We start from the raw sequence: 20092 nt of genomic DNA, 5'->3' as shown, positions 1-20092 counted from the left end.
AATATTTGCAAGACTGACAAATATTAGCTTTTAAATAGCTATAGTAAAGAATATAAACCTATATTATTTCGAGATAAATATAAAAAAAAAATCATATTCCCAATGCATAGAATTTCAATAAATTAAATATATCGGTCAAGTAATATTTTATTTTATATTATATAATATAATATAATATATTATTAATCAAGTTTTACTAATTTATTAAGAAAGTAATATATACTATATATAATATATCAGTTTGTAATTATTAAGAAACTACTTGCTAAAAAGTTGTTAATTTACAAAAAAGAGAAAACGCACATTTTTTTAATGATACCGTAAGTATATTTATATGAGATCATTTATAACAATGTCATGTGATTATTAATATAATACGCATACACATTGTTTGTTATAATAGAATTATTTTAATATTTTATTTAAAAAATTAAAAGAAAGTTAACTATCTTTGACTTCTATGCAAACATTTAAATATAGATATATAATATTGTTCTAGGATATTTCTGTTCAAGTATTCTCTAAAAATAATAAAAAACTTATATAATTATAATAGAATTATATAACTAATAAAAAGATATAGAGAGAAAACATTCTACTTAATCTTACAAATTCTTTTTCATTGCCTTTGAATAAATTATGTTATTTTTAGATATGTATACATATGTAATATGAAAGTATCCTGATATTGGAAATACAACAATAGTTAACAAATCTATAAAAGTGCAACTTCATTTAATATAAATCGTCATTTGTTTACTTGTCAGTTGTGTATTTATTTATTTATTTATTTTATTATTTATTTTTTTATTTTAAAATATCTCTTATATACTTTTGAACTCAATTTTTATGCATACCACAAAAATACGTTATAGAATATCAATAAACATTATTATAATATTGGCATTGGCGGAAAATAAATTCATTAAAGTCACAATACTTGAATAATAATTGTGAATATAAAAAATTTTTGTAATATCTAAAATTGTATACACTAGACTAATGCAATCAACTAATTCCAATGAACCACACGTTGAAAATATTGTACAAGGACCACCACAGTTACCACCTTTATATAAAGGACAAAAAATACAAAGTGTAAGTTAGTAAAAAAGAAATTATCATTATTTAAAATCCGCATACATAATATAAATCAATAAACAAATTTCACATTTTTGATAGGGTCCATATACCATTACCGTAACAGATGATATGGTTGCACAAAGGGAAAGACAAAATCAAGAATTATATAGAGCGTGGCTACATGAACAAAGAAGAAGAGAAATGGATGATGATTATATGGGAGATTTTAAAGATTCGGTAGTGAGAAGGAACTTTATTAGGAAAATTTTTTGCATATTGGGCATGCAACTTCTATTTACAACAGCTGTCGTAGCATTTTTTATGTTTGTGTAAGTTGTGTATTATTTCAATATTTTAAACACATTTATTAATCCTTCTTTACTTTTAGACCTGTTGCACAAGAATTCATGTTAGTTAATTGGTTTCTTTGGCTAATAGCTTTGTACGTAGACTTTGTCATTTTATATAAATTATTTTAAATAAATTATTTTAATGTTAATTAAGTTCTTTCATATTGTTAGAATAATCTTTATGGTCACATACTGCGCTATAGCATTTTCTGATTGTGCAAGACGCCAAACACCAAATAATTACATCTGTCTTTGTTTGCTGGTAAAATTATTTATAGATTAATATCTATATTTATGTATTAATATACAGTTTTCATATTTCCTTTATATGCTTTCATATTTGTTTCAGACAATGGCTATGTCATATTTGGCTGCTTTTGCTTCTGTATTTTATGCTGTAGAAGTTGTTCTTATAGCGTTAGGCATGACAACAATTGTAACTATCACAATTAGTTTTATAGCCACATTCACTAAGGTATATATAAATAATTTATTCCTATTTTCATTAAAATTTTTTTTAAATATCAAGTAAAATATTTTGAAGTAAATTTTATAAGTTAATTATTTTAATAATGCATTATACGTTTACAGTTTGATCTAACCATGCGAACAGGATTGATAACAATAATTGGATTAGTTGGAATTATTGCTCTTTTTGTAATGATGATGGTATCAATATTTATGTATATAAAAACATTGCACATAATAATGGCCATTATAGGAACACTTCTTGTATCAATGGTTAATATCAATTTCATAAAATATATTTCATTATTAATTATATAGATATATTTTATAAGTACATTAAATCACATTTCTACTATTATTTCAGTATCTATTTTTTGACGTACAAACAATTATGGGTGGACGAAGAATAGAATTAAATCCAAACGAAGTTGTTTATGCAACTACTCAAATTTATGTTGACATAATTTTACTGTATCAGTACATTCTTATGTTGCTAGGTTTATTCCACGATGGATAAATACAGAAAATTTATTACATTTTGTATTTATGTATGTGTTATTTTATTAAAAGAAATAACGAACTTTGTTATATTATAAAAATCAAATTACCTAAATATTTCAATTTTTCCACAGCACATTATGATATATGGTAAATATATAGTCTAATTAAAAATGTATATTCGTTATTTATTTAATATGTATAATGTAAAAAATTCAATAAAAATCGAGAAAGATTTTTGAATAAACCGCTCAAAATCGAGTGGTCCTAAGTATATATCGATTATATCGATCAACATTATCAATGCAATTGCTTCTTAGAGAGAGAATCGTAATTTGACTTTGCATTAGTTCAAGGTGATTTGAGGAAGTAACTCATCGTTGGCTTAGTAAAATTAACCGCGAAACACGAATATCGGTCAAAAGAAATCTATTAATAAATAAAGAAGAAATTAGTAATATACAAAAGACGAGTGGTTTGTAAAAGAAAAAGAAAAAAATGGCAACTTTTGTTCCTGATCCAGAAAACATTAAAGCAAAGGCTTTACAAGCTTTTGTCCAAGAATTTGGTGTCGAAGCAACCATTTGTGCTTGTGCACCTGGTCGCGTGAATTTAATTGGCGAACATACGGATTACAATGAAGGATTTGTATTGCCAATGGTAATTTATGAAAATTTCTAAACAATATATGCCAATATATTTCTTTTATTTCGTGAAAAACTTTTGACTGCCATTATTGGTTCGTTAGATGTTTCCATTTACTTCGATTCGTAATTCCTAATACTATTGTGAAATCCAAGATAAGAGTTAAACTTCGAATTTTATTTATTAAACGAGTTACGTAATTGTAATAGAGTTAAGTAACATCTATTTTTTCATTAGCGACGAACTGATATACTGCTTACGTGAATACAATGTCTTATCTTGTTAAAATTTTTTGGCGCGAGAAAAGTTTCAATTCAAAAATTGCCGCCTAGGTTTATTATAGGCGGCAGTTGTTTTGCTCAGGGAAGAAACTAAATTTTTTAAATTCTGAAATCGATGTATCGAGAAGGGGAATAAAATAAATTTTAGATAGATTAGAGGAATATTAATAAATTTTTGTTATTGATATTAATTAATCAGAATTAATAAGTATACTAATTGTTTATAATATGAATAATTTATGATTTTTCCTTTATTTTGTAATTTTTGATTTTATATAACATTAATAGTGTATTATAAAAGGAACATACTGTATTGTATCATTTAGTTTTCTTTTATGTTTTAATATTATTAATACTATTTTTTAGGCATTACCTATGGTCACAATAATAGTTGGAAGACCAAATAATAAGAAAGAATGTAAGATTATTTCTCTCAATGAAAATATTGGTTCATTACGCCAAATTGAATTTGATATCAGTGTTAAAGAAAATATAAAAACAGGAGAACCTAAGTGGGCTAATTATATAAAAGGATGTATTGTATATTTTCCATGTAAGTTTACAAGCCTTATTAAAATCAGTGATATAAATAATTAATATGTAGTACAAATTTTATGTGTTTTATAATTATATTTATAGGTGATTTGTCAGGTTTTGATGCTGTAATTGTCTCAACAGTACCCGTAGGAGCAGGTTTAAGTAGTTCTGCTGCTTTAGAAGTGGCAACATATACATTTCTCGAAGCAATGAGTGGCCATAAACTGGAAAAAGCTGAAGATAAAGTATGTTTCGTATTTTGACATTGATATATATATATATAATTAATAAAGAAGAAGTTGCATAAAATAATAACATAAAATAAAACAATTTCTACATTTGAATAAAAATATAAAGTTTACAGGCCTTAACATGTCAACGAGTAGAACATGATTTTGCTGGCGTACCATGTGGTATTATGGATCAGTTCATTTCTGTGATGGGAAAGGAAGGTTGCGCACTTCTCTTAGACTGTAGAGATCTGTCAACCAAGCATATACCTATGAAACAAATAAATGATTATGTTTTCCTAATTACAAATTCAAATGCACCTCACAAACTAAGTAGTAGTGCTTATTGCAAACGTAGAGATTGTTGTTATGAGGCTGCAAAAAAGCTTAATATAAAGAGCTTAAGAGAGGCAACAATAGATAGTATTGATGGTGATTATATTAATATAGATCATTTGTAAATATTAATAACAAGAAATTTGGATTAACATTTGTTGTTTCTATTTCAGTGTTAAAATCACAAAATGTCTCTGAAGAGATATTGAAAAGAACTCGTCATGTAATCAATGAAATTCAAAGAACAATTAATGCTACAGTTGCTCTTGAAAAAGGTGATTTTGTACAATTTGGCCATTTAATGAATGAAAGTCATGAATCTCTACGATATGATTATGAGGTGTCTTCCAAGGAACTTGATACATTGGTAGCTGCAGCTAGAGAAGTTAATGGTGTTTTAGGAAGTCGTTTAACTGGGGCAGGTTTTGGTGGTTGCACTGTTACTTTATTAGAAAAGAAAGCAGTTGATGATGTCATTCAAAATATAAAAGCAAAGTTAATATCTCTCTTCATAGTTAAAATTTTTCAATTAATATAATTATTAATTTTCAATTAATATAATTATTAAGTATAATATAATTTACTTATTAGGTATACAGGAACTCCAACCTTTTATATTGCAAAACCAGCTAATGGAGCAAGAGAAATGGATATAAAGTGCTAAATATGAGTAATAACTTTATTATGTAAATTATTGTTTTTATTGCTTTTTAATTTTTCTTGTACACAATAAGTATATCATAGAAATTTTTTATCTGTTTACAGAGAAATGAAATTAGAAAGAAAAGATATGCAGTAACAAAGAAATAAAAAACTTTATAATCCAATTTTCCTTTGGTATTAGTAAGACAAAGGTATGTAGTGATATCTAAGGATAAAAAAATTATAAGAATATTGAAATTTCATAAAAAATTATATTGTTAATATCAGAATATTTGTCTTGTAATGAATTCTGATTAGTTGATTTTAAAGTATATAGTTTTGTTTTATATTCTTGTATGTGTAAACATAATCTGTTAAAAGAAAGTTTACTAATATGTTTATATAGAAATATTTTTAATATATATATAGTCAATAGATATAAAGTAAATAGAATAACAAAGGAAGGATAAGAACTAAACGATTTCTTTTTTTTTTTTTTTAATTATGTACAAATTTCTTATATCTCTATTAGGTATGAGAAGTAAGTACATATTTTATTTGTAAAAATAAGATGCATATTTGAGGCATACCAAAGAATTCTTAGTATATATGAACTAATTAAAAATTGTAACATTTAATAATACGATGTTTAATAAAAGGTATTGTTACGAACGTTTCACCGATTTATGCTTAAGAATACATAGTTCTTTTTACTTTGTTCTTTTTTAATGTTTTCAGTTATGGTTACAAAGCTCGTCATAAAGCTTAAATATATATTCTAGTTAGACGTTTTTTGATGATTTTATTTATCAATTACATTTCATTTAGTTTTTATCAATAAATATGAATTCTTAATTATACGATATACATATAATCTCACTTATAGAGCAGTCAAAAAACGTTTAACTTTTTTTTTTTTTTTTTACTAAAAAGGTTCATTAATTATTAATTAGTATATCAACTAATTCATTAAACGATACAATACTGTTATACCAGAGTAATGTTTATCGAACCTTTTATACATGATCATTGAACAATCATAACTAAAAATTATATAACGAAAAAAAAAAGAATATTATTAAATATATAATATCTTCGGCGGATCATTTTTTTATGCGTAAGCAACAGTATAGAATATAAATCAGATTGTAGCATTTCATTTATAAAATCCCTGTATGCTTATACATCCGACGCAGTTGGCATTTTAATTCTAAAGTGCTGACATAATACTGTTACTTGCCAAGAGCGGAGAATAGGGCGATCTGCTTATTTATGAATCATCAAAAATATTAAAATATATTCAATACCTGCTTATAGTTGTCGTCGAAATATTTGAATATTCTGAAAGATAAAGAAAATAAATTATTAATTTAGATCAAATTATATAAATAATAATATAATAAATTATATATAATAATAATAAACATACATTAACACATTGTTGAGATCAAAAATTAATGCGTTTCATAATTGAATTAAAATCGTTATTAAAATATTACAAATTCAGAAAAATTCTAAATATATATATATATATATATAAAAATTAATAAAAAATTAAGTAGATACAATAAAAAATAATAATGACGACTTTTATACAATTTTGTAGATTAATAATTACATAAGTCTTGTACGCATGTATAAATATACACGTAAACGGTCAACAATGTTTTAATATGATCGATAAAGATTTACCTTTAAGGCAGTCGTTTAATTCGAGTTCGCTGGAGCTACACTTCAAACTCGATGGTTTTACTCCTCTGAAAATTTCAACAATGCTAGGCTTTAAATTATGAAAGATTAAAGGCTGACCACGTTTTGAGAAATCTTCTATCAAATTCTTCACACCCTGAAAATAAAAAAATGATGAAGATAACGACGAAAGAAAAAAGATACATTTGATTTGTCTTAAAGATCTTCGAAGGTTTTACCTTAGCTGCAGTAAAATCGACAGCTTGTATGTGAGTGGAATCAATAACAACAGGTACAGTAACACCCTGTTTTGATCCCTGTTTACTAATTACAGCTCGAACATATTCAACACTTGGAAAGACAAGACTTCTATCTGGAGTTATGACAAGATATTCACAGCCGCTTATACTCTAGAAAAATACATGAAAAATATACAATTTAACGTTTTTAAATATTATTTATAAAATATGAAGAAAAATAGTAGCACTCACTGTAGCTTTTTGGACTCGCAAAGATGGCCTGGCTGATGCATAAAGCAAAAATAGAAGATTAACGCCGATGCCGATCACTATACCTAATTCTAATCTCACGAAAAGACAGCATAAAAATGTTACAATCGCAGGTACCAGATCGATCTCTAGAAGAAATCATAAAATTCGTTGATAACAAAATCTGATGATAATTTGTTAATTTATATCAAATATAAACAATGATAAAATTTGTTAATGTATCTTGTGATCACATACATATATACTCATCTATTACAAGATACATTAACAAATGTTAAGATTTCACAAGAGGCATACATACTTTTAGTCCTCCACATTGGCTTGATAACATGGAATTCAACCATAAAGACTACAGCTGCTATGATAACTGCCGCGAGTGCTGCCTTAGGAATGTATTGAAGATATGGAGTAAGGAATAGTAATGATATTAAGACAAGAAGACCCGTATATATTCCACCTAAAGTAGTTTTGACACCAGAGGAATGATTAACAGCACCTCGACTGAGTCCACCACTGACTGGCATTGATGATACGAAAGAGGAAATCACGTTGCATACACCTAATGCTAACATTTCTTGAGTAGCGTCTATAGGATTACCATCGTCTAAAGGAAAAGGTGGGAATGATGTAAAATAAAATATTAAAATTATAGTTACTATAAAATTATAATGATAACTTGTATTTTACATTTTATGTAATATTAAAAATAATAATTTCTTACTGAATACTTTGGCGATGGAAATAGTTTCCAGAAGACTCAGCAAAGGTACGACTAGACATCCGGAACCTAATTCGCTGACCATGTCACTGAAGTGATAGGTTTGATTACCAACACTCGATTCGAAAGATGGCAAATGGAAATTCGGTAGACCTGCCTTTACTTCTCCTGTTAATATGACTGGTGATGAACCAAGATAAAGTTCCAATAGCCAACACATGACAGCACAAACGACAACGATCAAGATGTTTCTGGCAGTTGAGATCAACCAAATCAATTTTCTTAACGTCAATTGAATTTTCGTCGGCATCTTAACATTCCGTGTCATTATCGGCAGATCTTTGGCTTTCTATGGATAGAAATATGATTATGTTACATGCTAGGTAAGCGAAGGATAGATCAATTTAATTATATAAATTAATCATTCTAACCCTGAGAAGTAACAAAACAATTATGCACACAATTCCTAACGTAGCGTCCCATGGCCTGGTATCACTGATCTTTTCAAAAATCATTTGCCAGACTTCTAAGAATTTTCCACCAGATATATTGATCCCTAAAATATCTTTCATTTGACTGGTAGCGATGATGATCGCTGCGGCTGAAGTGAAACCAACTGAAACTGGTCCCGAAATAAAATCGAGCAAGAAACCTATTAAATAGAAATAAGAAATATTTTAATCTTATTTTGTTGCGGAAAATTGTCCTCTTTTATCTTATACGATCAAAGCGATTAAATGAAAAGATCTATAGAGTTAGTTAATCTATACTAAGTAACAACTAGCGAGGAAGGATATGAAGTTAGTGTTCATAATACGCGATGTGTTTATTGTTGTCGGTGTGATCACTATCACGGATCTTTAATAGTCTCTATGAAATTACCTAATTGCAATATACCCATTAACAAGGATATGCAGCCGGAGATGAAGGTCAATAAAACGCTAAAGTCAGGTCCTAAGTGAGCTTTTTGAAGGGTTTCTCTTGTTAGGATTGCAGCTATTGCTGTTGGTCCTACAGGAACATCCTTGCAGGAGCCTAAGATAGTATATACGAAGCATGCCATGAAGGATGAATAGAGACCATACTGAAACATATAAAAATATTCTTCAATCTTTGCTGTTTATTTATTTAAACAAATTATACATTTAATGATATATAATCATAAGGGTTTTGTTATCTAAACGAGCAAGTATAAAAATTTATCAAAAATTTTTTCTAATGAGCACAAATTTAATATCATTTTAAAAAATTCTTATTGTGGGTGTATACTAATTGATAATAATAATAATAATAATAATAATAATAATAATAATGATAATAATAATATATACATATATATACATATATATATGGGTTATCTTAAGTTCAGTATTTAAGTGTTATTTCATTATTATTTCTTTTTGAATATCACGCGTTTGGATTTTTGCTATTTAAAAAGAAGAACATTTTAGATTGGAACATTAATTGACTTATTTAAATTATCAATTTACGCACTTACTTGTAGAGGTAGACCAGCGACATTGGCATAAGCTATGGCTTGTGGTATAACTGTTAAACCAACAGTGACTCCTGCTACCAAGTCATTTGCTATATATTCCTTACGATATTTTGGTAACCATGCTAGGATAGGTATTCTTTTGTAAAGCAACTTTTTTCTACACGTCCTTTTTATTCTCCGACAAAGCCAATTCCTCATCGACGATAGTAGAAAATTATTGTTATGGTTTCCTAAAATTATAAATACACAAAATTCTCTTTATATAATTTCTCTTTATTTATTTATTTATCTTTTAAAATATTTCTTCATATTTATGCTTCGATTTTTTTATGTTTTCTCTTTCTTTTCCCTTTTTTTCTTTTTCTTTTTTAATTTAGAATTTATATATACATTTCATTCCTCGTACTCATGGTAAATAATTTCTCTCACGAGTTTAAAGGGGAAGTATATAAAATGATCTCGCCGAATGATGTCATTGATCACGAGCGTGCGTGACCCTGTCATGTGACTCCCTTATCAGGTATATCTTCGCGCGAATGTTTTTTTTTCTTAATTTCTTCTCAATGAAATAAAAAAAAGCTAAAGAAAAAGATATATATATATATATATATATATATATATATAACAAATAGAGCATGAAGAATTAATTTTATTTGGCATTCCCAAATGACATATTTGTTTTAAAAATGATAAAAAAGAAAAAATAAGATGATTTCGATGAAATTGAATATTTATGGTAATCGATAAGAATTCTCCTTTCGTATTCGACTTTAATGAAAAATCCTGATGTGTTTTCTGTTACGAAAGGTCAGCCAATTATACCGCAACATTTCTTCGACAATTTTCTAGTTTCTTTCGGGCTACGTGCCAGTATCGTTACGTTTAAATATGGAAAGCGATGCTATGCGCGCATTGTGTGTCCTTTAATTTAATCGTATTCGTGTCTGGAGTTTCTAACGATGAAACTCATTTAATTCGATTTCATGATATTTAAGGAAAGGAAGAAAAAGAAGAAGACTCACCGTCATCCTTGCTCTCTTTATCGTCTTTGCTAGGAAGATGGACGATGGCCAGTCTAGTTTCAAGGTTATTACTTAGATCAGGATCGTTGTTGTTGAAACCGGTCAGCCTGACTTCTTTGTAACTTTCGAGATCGTACTCTTCTTTGACTGTGTATTTAGCCATTTTATTCTCTTGAATTTTTTTCTTTTCTTTTTGTTTCTTTTTTCTATTAGTAGAGCAGAAGGAAAAAAAATGTAGTAAGGAAGAAAGAAAGGAAGGAAGGAAGGAAAGAAAGAAGGAAGGAAGGAAGGAAAGGGGAGGAAGAAGAGGATAGGGCGGTTAGGATTTGTTAGGAATTTCGTCAGAATAATGCCGTAGTTATCTTGTCCTTCCTTCTTTTGATTTCGTAGAATAAGGATTGTGGTCCAAGGTCACGGACGATCGAAGCTTACTCAGGTAGACTCCATCCTTCGACTCGATCATAAGTAATGATACTGAAAAACAATCATTATAATAATTTTATCTCAAGTTTAGATCGTTGTCATTAACTTGCGCATAATCGTTTCTATTAATAAAACTTTATAGACGACGAATCAATTAAAATGATGAAATTACAGTGAATATTTTTGTTTTAGACATTAAATTATTCATCCATTTTCTATTTACTATATTTGTATATAATTATAAGAATGAACAAATTTATTCTTTTTCATGGATTTTATACGTTAATTTTTTTTTTTTTCATTTTATCATATCAATCTATATTTGTTGAGATATTTTATAAATAAATTTGTACAGATAGTTAAATAAATATTTTTTTTTTTTTTGAATACATACACACACTCATAGATAGATGCTTATTACTTTTTTCAATGCGCATAAAATTAATAAAAAATAAAATTAATATTAATATTTAATAATAATAATAATTATTAATTAATTTAAAGAAAAATTGAATAAAAATAGATAAAGAAAGAAAGAAAGATCATCGAAGAAATAATTTAGCTAGAAAATAGATAATAGATAATAGATTTTGACTTTTATCACATTGGTTCCTCTAATTCTTTTGTTTATAAGTCGATACACGTAACCGGATAATCATTAGCTGTCGATACATTGTACGCGTGAACTTCACCTACATTCTATTGCAAAGTGGTTACTATAAAGCAATTATCTACTCATTCTTGTGCCATATGTATTACAACTGTTAGTAATTACATAAGACCGTGGTTAATTGCGTTACGCTCGAGTCATCGGTACTTGAGAAGTTGGTGGTGGTAGTGGCGGGGATTGGCGGGAGAGGACTGGGGATGAAAAATATTCATAAAACAAACCTATCAATTATTGAGCGAATACGTCTTAGCTTTCTTTAACATTCAAGCTTGTAAAACTTGACGTTCGTTAAATATTTCAAATAACTCGATGATAAGGTTTATTTTTTTTCTTTATCTTTTTTTTTTTTTTTTCATGTTAAAGAAACTAATTTTAGGTCTCTTATTAATCGACCGATTGACAAAGATAAAAAATCGCCTATTTTAAAATCAAAGGCCTTTTCTTTTTCTTTCCTTTTTTTTTTTTTTTTTTCTTTACATATTTCATTTCTTTTTCTTCTTTCTTTCATTTACCACGCTAATTGTATTTTTTAATTTATTTCTTTTATTTGTTCATCTACGTCACTTTGTCGTCATAATTACATTTAAAAAGAATTTTATTATTCGAGGTATACTTACAAATCGTAAATAGAGATTCGACAGAGCCTATTTTAATTCCCTCAAATTGTCTATTGTTCTATGATTCTACGTAAAATAATAATAATATAAAAGAAAATGAATAAGAAAATGCACATATTTTTTTATTGTTTCTCTCTCACTCTCTCTCACTCTTTTCTCTTTTTTATTCTTATTTTTATCAGGAAGTTCGAAGAACTAGCCATCGTTTTTCCAAGTTGATAACTAGATACATATTTATACAATATGTATCTTTTCATTCTTTTTTCTCTTTTTTTTTTGTCTTTTTTTTTTTTCTTTAAAGAAGTAAAAAAGATGTTGCGAACTTGAACGCAAATGAAGTTCTTGGACATGCATTAGCAACAAATGGCCGCTCATGGTTGTATAGTAATTCGATAAATACCGTTAACTGCGTGATCAAGTGATTAGGATGATGAATCGATCGTTCGATCGATTGTCGCTTTATCTATGCGGCATTTAAAATACAATTTATGTTTGTACGTATATACGCATATGTATGTTGATACATGTATATCTATAAATGTTTCACACACTTTGTCCGTTTCCTTTGTTTTTTTTCTAAATATTTGTCCTTTTTCCTTTCAATTAAATACGAAATCACGTTTTTCTATGCATTGGCAGTGCCACGACATACTACCTCTCGATTTCCTTTCACATTTTGTTACGATCCTTATAATATGCGTGTAAGGAGTGAAGGAATACAACACGACGGTCTCTTAATTATGCGCTTGACGTCAAAGATCATTTTCATAGATTAATCGTAATTTATATGTATAAATAATTATTAACTCTTAATAAAGATTTCTTTCTGTTCTATTTTTTTTTTACATTTTGTATCATTTTTTTTTTTTTTTTTTTATTTAAATTTATTAACCTCATTAATGTTTTTTAACTTACATATCCACACGGACACAGACAAATGGAAATAATTAAGGTGATTGATTCATATAACTTTTTTCTTAATTTATAATATTTAAACCTTATTATACGAAATTCGTGTTGTCCGATGATACATATATATATATATATATATATATATATATATATATATATATATAAAAGGATTAGAATATAAATTATGAACAATTAAAAATATAGTTTTTAGATTTATACTGAAAGTAAATATATATGAAATTATATAAATAGAGAAATAATTCAAGCGCGTACATACGATATTATTGTTGACGTTATTATATAATGGATTGACACTTTTATCCATTCTCTCTTTCTCTCTCTCTCTCTCTCTCTCTCTCTCTCTCTCTCTCTCTCTCTCTCTTTCTGTTTTGACTACGAATTACGATCACGATCGTAAAAATGACGCCTCATTATACGCAAATCGTTCGAATAGGATTGATCTTTGGAAGAATATATACATACATCTATCTTACATCGTTCAAACGTATCTTTGATGTCATTTTGAAATAATATAACAGATTGCGATCGTTATATAAAATTATATCCGGTTATTTTGAAAAACGAAGGTAATGATAATATTAAAATAAAAATGTATAGAAAATGTAATAAAAAAAAAGAAAAGAAGAAAAAAGAGAAAATAAGGAAGAGAAAAATAAGGAAAAGAAAAAATAGGAAAGATAAAGAAACAATGGGAAAGAAACACGAAAGAGAAATAAAGAAAGAAATTAAATAAAAAAAAAAAAAAAAAAAAAAAAAAAAAAGAACTATTCGTTCATAGTGCGAAAGAGAAAGCGTATATCTTGAAATACCACGTGTAACCAGTGTCTATTACGATTCTTGTTTTATGTGTACATATTGACATAAGAACGAAGTGAAAAGTAGTCAATTATTATAACGATTTAATTATTTAAACCATAAATTTTTCTTTAGAACAGATAAATAGAAAAATAAAAAGAAGCAGTAAAAAGAAGAATCCCACGTAAGAATTCTATCCTTTCCTTTCTTAGAATCCATTCACAAGGTTTTACAAGGAGGGAGACCTTGGAAAAGGTGATAATCAATCGGATGATATACACTCGTAAAATTCCTCTCTTATGTTCTTTTGCAATAATAAATAAAAAAATAAATATGCATATGCGTTTAGGTTTTCGTCTTTATCAATGACTACCTTCAATATTTTACATTATATATTTAGTTAGTGAAATATATCGTATTAGTCATTTCTTATTAATAAAATGAATTATATTTCTTGATAGATGAATAAATTTTGTCATGCAAATCGCTTCTTTCCTTTCTCGATTTCTTTCCTATTCTTTTACTGCTCTCTATTTCATTTTCTTTTACTTTTTTTCCTTCCTCTTCGCTTCTTTTTTTCTTCTTTTTCAAATAAAAATAGATAGATTCCAAGTTTCTGGGATTATTACGTAATATACGAGTTATTATTAGATAATCGAATTTATAAAATGTAAATTTTTTCATCCTCACAGTTTTCTTTTTTTATTTCCTTTTTAAGAGCCATTTTAAATTCCGATGCCCGATGTAGTACATTTAAATCATTTTACGAGCTTTCTTTTTCGCATTAATGTGTCACTCGTTACATTGACATCATCGATTTAACATTGTTTGAACATTAATGATTCTCTTTTAATAAAAGATACTATAAAACAAAAAACAAAGAAAAAGTAAAATGTCTTGAGACACTTTAAAATGAAATGTTAATATAATCTCGATCGATTAAGTCTATGAGTCATGTAAGGTGACGGTAACGTTTATCGATAATTTTATTAATTAGTTATTATTTTCTTTGACGAACGATTTTTTTTTTTTTATTACATTTTTGCTATTATAATATATTTTATATACACGTAAATTAATTTTTTAATATTCCAATGGATAATAATTACAATAAAATACCATTTTATTTCGTTATTTGTGAGAAAATTTGAATGAGTCAAAAATTTTTAAATGATATTAAAAATCGAATTACTTTTTTCATCAAATCATTTTCTTTTTTTCGAAACTCTTTAAGGCTTATAATTAAATTTGTTATTTTAAATTTTGGAATCTAGTGTTTGCAATCAAGTCTTGCAAAATTTAGCAATCTGAGAGGAAAAAAAACTAATTTGAAAAGTTTTGAGAAAGAATAATTGATTCATAATAATGTCACATAGAGAATTTTTTTTTTGACATTAATTCACATCGAAATATCGTATAATTAAAAAGATATAAAATATGATTTTTAAGTAAGAGAAAAAGAAAAGAAAAAAAAAAAAGATAAAAAAATCACTGAATTGAATCCTCTTTTTATCTATTTTTCTTTAGGCTAATGTAATTTTCAATGGAAACATTTTTAGTTGCACTTCGAAGTATTCTAAACGTTCGTTGATGCATTCCTTTCGAAGTGAGGAACGTAAGAATTTTTGCTCGTGAAATTGAACGATCGCATCGGGGGAATTTCTTCGCAAAGCAATGCTTTCGTATTCTGTTCGTTTAGTCATAGCACGTATATATGTAAGTGTATGCGAAAGTTTATTAGAAGGCCTATAATTCTACATAAAGCCGGATAATGCTTTCCCCGTACGAGTTTAATGTCTAAAACGGAATAAACTCGCGCATTCTTGTTTTTTATTATGTTTTATATATTTTTTTTATCTGCTTAAATTAATCGTTCATAATCAAATGGTATTTAAATAATGTTTACCTCACGATAATATTTCTTAGCATAATTATTAAAGATTAAATTGGAAAAAAATCCAAACGGGCATTCTAAGATTTTTTTATCAAAAACTGTTTCGTCGAATTGTCAATAATAAAAAAAAAAAAAAAAAAAAAAAAAAAAAAAAAAAAAAATAAAAGAAAGAAAAAAAACAATAAATCATTTCTCGTGTAATATGAATATCAAAGAAAAGAAAAAAAAAATAATAGAAATGTTCAAGGATCGAATTTGAAATCTCGATATCGTATCAATCATGTTATAAAAGCTCGTATTTAATCACTTCTTTTTTCTTTCTTTTTTCATTCCTAAGGGTCAAGAACGAAATGAAATTTCATTGTAACGAAGAAATATATAAGTCCACGTTGGCGATAATAAAAAATTATATTAACAATACAAGAACAAAGAACGCGATAACGCACGTTTACCGGATTATTAGAGCGAACCTTTGAATTTTATTTTCTTTATTTTATTTTATTTTTTTTTTTTGTATCAAAACCTATAACACACACACGTACACGCACACACATTACACGTGGTGGTTAATCATTTAATACAACAATCGAAATAATTTGATTTAAAACTTAATAGGTGCCACGTGTTAGACGTACTATCCGTACAACGTACTCTATCGGATAAAAACCATACACAAATAAACGTACACGAACTTAAAGGTATGCACATATACACATCCACATTTTCTTTTCGTTTGCAAAAAAAGTTTTTGTGATCGAGTTTAACGTAATCATAATATCTTGAATCGTATTTACATATGTATGTATGTTTGCTAATGAGTTTGTTTATTATTATTATTTCAAAGCAGAATAAACACATTTAACATCGTAAAATTCAAAGTAACAGAAACAAAAAAGAAAAAGAAAAAAAAGAAGAATAAGGAGAAGTGGAAGAAAAAAGAAATAAAAAAGATTCGCAAACGATGCGAATGTACGCATAATTTCTTGATAGCTTACCGTTATAGTCTCTCTCGTTTACTCACGTTGACATCATTTCCATTCGATAGCGGACACATCGATACATCATCACACGATTCCCGAACGTCCGAGATATCTTTTTCTTCCTTCGGAAGGTGTAAATAAATAAATGAATAAATAAGTAAATTAATAAAAAATAAAAAAAAAAAAAAATAAAAAAATAAAAAAATAAAAAAACAAAACAAAGAAGAAAGAAAAGAAAAAGAAAGAGAAAGAGAAAGAAAATAAATAATAGTTGTATATAAGATAGAACGTAATTTAATAAAAATACGCAGCAAAAGATAGAAAATGACAACGCGAGATATGAGTTTACCTTTTTTTCTTTATTTCTTACCGAGTTAAGTAGACACGCGAAAAAGAGAGAAAGAGAGAGAGAGAGAGAGAGAGAGAGAGAGAGAGAGAGAGAGAGAGAGAGAGAGAGAGAGAGAGAGAGAGAGAGAGAGAGCTAAACAGACAGGCAGATGAGAGGAAGAAAGAGGAAAAGAATTCGACGGTGAATGTTCACTGTTGTGATCCAACACGAAACGTCAGGAGTCCGCGCACTTCTCGTAAGGAGCAAGTTAGTTGCTCCGTGAAGCACGCACGAATGACTCTCTTCCTTTCGTGTGGGAGTCAAAGCTGGCTCACCAGCGCAGCTGAGGAGACGATAGCCATTTGGTTGGTCCGTATAATGTTTTCGTGTCCCCTACCAAGAACTCTCCTTTCGTTGTATACTAGTATTATACATATGTACAGTTAGGTATATTAATGATATTTATTTGAAAATATAATATCCCCTTTTAATTTTTATCAAACTTTTAATTTATTCAATTAACACTTTATTTTTTGTCATTGTGAAAGTGTACAATGTTTATATGGTTATGCTGAAGATCAATTAATAATAAACAAAGAGTTATTGTGTGTTTGCGATCATCTATTTATGATATTCAGGATTAATTATAACGAAAGAAAATTTTATCATATTTTATTAGTTTCACGGATAAATTAAATATAATCAAGAAAAATATCATTGTGTAATTGTATGTTTATATACATTGAGGATAAATTACAAGTAAATTGGGAAATATTATATTATGTAAGTTTCAGGATAAATTAGAAATGACTAGGGGGAAAATAACATTGTTTTAAAATAAGTACAATGTTCATATATATATTTTAAGGATAAATTAGAAATAACTGTGTGAAAAATTATTGTGCAAGAGAGAGAGAGAGAGAGAGAAAGAGAGAGAAAGGAACAGAGAGAGATTGAGGTAAAAAGCGCAATACTTATATATATATATATATATATATATATATATATATATATATATATATATAGTTAAAACTTATATATATATATATATGTTGAAGTTTTAAGTAAGTCAGAAGTAATAGAAATTTTTTATTATATCAGTGTAATATTTAGGACAATTAATGTATTAATATAATATAGAAATATAATTTAATTAATATATTATAATATATTAAGGTAAATTAATTAAATTAACATTTGACTGTAATTCTACAAACAGTAGAGCCTAAATATATAATATAATGAATTTGACAAAAAACAGATTTTTCCGACCTTTTAATTTTCATTAAATATTAACTGATAAGATAACGATATGCATATTATATATTCATATGCATTATACTTACACAATTTTATTCTAGTTTTACATTTATTCTTAATTTTTTATTTTAAAATTAAAAAAAGAAAAAAGTAGAAAGGAATATCCTTATCAGGCACCATTAATATACGTCACTGTACATACATATACATATATCTCCTTGTATTTTACACTCCCACTGCTATCCTTATAACTGGTAGTATCTCGACTATTCCAGTCACGTGTCCAGAGTTAGACAGCATTTCTCGCAAAGTTATTGGCTACGACGTTTGCGCGGTTTTTCTTTTCGCGTATTGAATATATTTGAAAAATGATCGCAATAGGTATATATATATATTTTTTTTTAATTTCTCCTCTCTCCTCTTCTATCCATTTTTTTTCCTACAGGTTAATTTTTTTGCTCATCGTTGTTAATTTACGTCTATTTTAAAAAATGCTTATTTACATCTGTTATTCCCTATCATAAATCAATTAACGTGCTATTAATCTTTATCTGCGATTTTTTTGTATTCTTTTTTCTTTTTCGTTTCTCTTTTTTTTCTTTTTCTTTTTATTTTCATCGAAATTTTTTATACCTTTTCTTTTTATGTTTTCGTTCTACTTCGCATTAAAAATGTTTGAAACATGACCTAGTTGAAATGAATTCGAAATATCTTTCTGAGTGACGTGCACGTGATTACTATGATCGTAATATATTCCTGCATTTTCTATTCAAACGTTTCTATTTATCTACTGCTTTTTTCTTTTTAGGTACGATTGTATTAATGAGACGATGTAGATCGATATAGTATGTTTATCAGCTCGATTGCGCATTTAAAAGGATAATTTTAGTGGAAAAAGAGGAGAACAAGTTGAAGAATTATACATAGATATAAGAAAAAAAAAAAAAAAGAAAAAAAGAAAGAAAAGAAAAAAAAAAGAAAAGAAAAAAAGAAATAAGACAAATACACATTCGAGTTGCACGTGTAAGATGATGAAATAATATGTCGCAGTTTGAATGCTAAGTATATAACAAAATAAATCAAGATTGATATCGTTTTTCATTTTTTTCTCGTAAAACATCGGAATTAACGTTTGGACGAATGTATTTATTATATATATTTTTCATTTTTTTTTCCCCTTTCTATTCATTATTATATTTCATTTGTCACATTAGCAAGAATATTATTAATAAAAATGAAAAAGAACAAAGGTTTGAACGAATATAACATGGTTATTAATGGTCAGTGATAAAAAAAGGAAAATATATTGTTACGAGTTATTCATATATTCGAGTTGTTCAAATGAAATATATACGATTTTTGAATTTTTCGTTTAGGTAACTCCTTTACTTTCTTTTTATCTTTTTTTTATCTTTTCTTTTTTTACCAACATACTTAACGTCAATCGATCTGTAATAAAATTAATAAGTAATAGTTCTTCGGAGGATTATATACCAAACTTTCAAGCAATTCAAAGCGGATTAGATCGTATTAGGAAAGAACGAAATGCTGCGCAGTTCTTGGTTAACCATACGGAGCATATAGTGTTCTTTTTAAAACCAGTTCCCCTCCACCCCAAAAAAAGAAGAACGGTTCCCCACCATTAACACACATAGACACCTGTTTAGAATATCGTTGCTAAGAAAT

The 20092-nt window shown here is 27.2% G+C and overlaps 3 protein-coding genes across 9 annotated transcripts; 2 read left to right on the top strand and 1 right to left on the bottom strand.

Moving 5' to 3' along the window:
* Positions 1 to 180: 180 nt before the first annotated feature.
* Positions 181 to 2577, top strand: LOC124952864 (protein lifeguard 3-like). 2 transcript variants are annotated; one of them, XM_047503389.1, is made up of 8 exons: positions 181 to 320; positions 999 to 1098; positions 1183 to 1412; positions 1472 to 1525; positions 1605 to 1695; positions 1783 to 1908; positions 2025 to 2174; positions 2266 to 2577. In XM_047503389.1, the coding sequence occupies exons 1-8, from the start codon at positions 313 to 315 to the stop codon at positions 2416 to 2418; spliced, it is 912 nt and encodes a 303-aa protein (XP_047359345.1). In that variant the 5' UTR covers positions 181 to 312; the 3' UTR covers positions 2419 to 2577. The 2 variants fall into 2 exon arrangements, with proteins under 2 accessions (XP_047359345.1, XP_047359346.1); XM_047503390.1 differs by lacking the exon at positions 2025 to 2174.
* A 161-nt stretch (positions 2578 to 2738) lies between these two features.
* Positions 2739 to 5753, top strand: LOC124952861 (galactokinase-like). 2 transcript variants are annotated; one of them, XM_047503382.1, is made up of 7 exons: positions 2739 to 3059; positions 3692 to 3878; positions 3965 to 4107; positions 4227 to 4524; positions 4602 to 4923; positions 5020 to 5098; positions 5194 to 5753. In XM_047503382.1, exons 1-6 carry the CDS (start codon positions 2898 to 2900, stop codon positions 5090 to 5092), a joined length of 1185 nt encoding a protein of 394 aa, XP_047359338.1. In that variant the 5' UTR covers positions 2739 to 2897; the 3' UTR covers positions 5093 to 5098; positions 5194 to 5753. The 2 variants fall into 2 exon arrangements, with proteins under 2 accessions (XP_047359338.1, XP_047359337.1); XM_047503381.1 differs by having other exon boundaries at positions 5020 to 5114.
* Positions 5754 to 6112: 359 nt separating this feature from the next.
* Positions 6113 to 17467, bottom strand: LOC124952859 (sodium-independent sulfate anion transporter-like). 5 transcript variants are annotated; one of them, XM_047503369.1, is made up of 13 exons: positions 17189 to 17467; positions 16834 to 16940; positions 12217 to 12282; positions 10507 to 10980; positions 9485 to 9714; positions 8869 to 9070; positions 8418 to 8638; positions 7990 to 8335; positions 7570 to 7872; positions 7251 to 7396; positions 6999 to 7169; positions 6763 to 6916; positions 6113 to 6411 (listed from the first exon to the last, which is right to left on the bottom strand). In XM_047503369.1, the coding sequence occupies exons 4-13, from the start codon at positions 10667 to 10669 to the stop codon at positions 6371 to 6373; spliced, it is 1977 nt and encodes a 658-aa protein (XP_047359325.1). In that variant the 5' UTR covers positions 10670 to 10980; positions 12217 to 12282; positions 16834 to 16940; positions 17189 to 17467; the 3' UTR covers positions 6113 to 6370. The 5 variants fall into 5 exon arrangements, with proteins under 5 accessions (XP_047359325.1, XP_047359323.1, XP_047359324.1 ...); XM_047503367.1 differs by lacking the exon at positions 12217 to 12282; XM_047503368.1 differs by lacking the exons at positions 12217 to 12282; positions 17189 to 17467 and adding an exon at positions 17168 to 17187.
* Positions 17468 to 20092: the final 2625 nt, after the last annotated feature.

Source organism: Vespa velutina, chromosome 11 (genome assembly GCF_912470025.1).
Source record: "Vespa velutina chromosome 11, iVesVel2.1, whole genome shotgun sequence".
NCBI lineage: Eukaryota > Metazoa > Arthropoda > Insecta > Hymenoptera > Vespidae > Vespa > Vespa velutina.
Note: the sequence above shows the minus strand (reverse complement) of the source record. Positions and strands in the feature narration are given on the sequence as shown.

Bases quoted from the DNA above. Each gene is read 5' to 3' on its own strand.
- LOC124952861 (XM_047503382.1), top strand. From the start codon at position 2,898: ATGGCAACTTTTGTTCCTGATCCAGAAAACATTAAAGCAAAGGCTTTA. The intron at 4,525-4,601 runs GTGATTATATTA...TTTCTATTTCAG, and splicing joins AACAATAGATAGTATTGATG to TGTTAAAATCACAAAATGTC. The intron at 4,924-5,019 runs GTTAATATCTCT...TTTACTTATTAG, and splicing joins ATTCAAAATATAAAAGCAAA to GTATACAGGAACTCCAACCT.
- LOC124952864 (XM_047503389.1), top strand. The intron at 1,526-1,604 runs GTACGTAGACTT...TCATATTGTTAG, and splicing joins TTTCTTTGGCTAATAGCTTT to AATAATCTTTATGGTCACAT. The intron at 2,175-2,265 runs GTTAATATCAAT...CTATTATTTCAG, and splicing joins GAACACTTCTTGTATCAATG to TATCTATTTTTTGACGTACA.
- LOC124952859 (XM_047503369.1), bottom strand. From the start codon at position 10,669: ATGGCTAAATACACAGTCAAAGAAGAGTACGATCTCGAAAGTTACAAA. The intron at 7,873-7,989 runs GTAAGAAATTAT...CTTTTCCTTTAG, and splicing joins TTCCATCGCCAAAGTATTCA to ACGATGGTAATCCTATAGAC. The intron at 7,170-7,250 runs GTGAGTGCTACT...GTATTTTTCTAG, and splicing joins TGCGAGTCCAAAAAGCTACA to AGTATAAGCGGCTGTGAATA.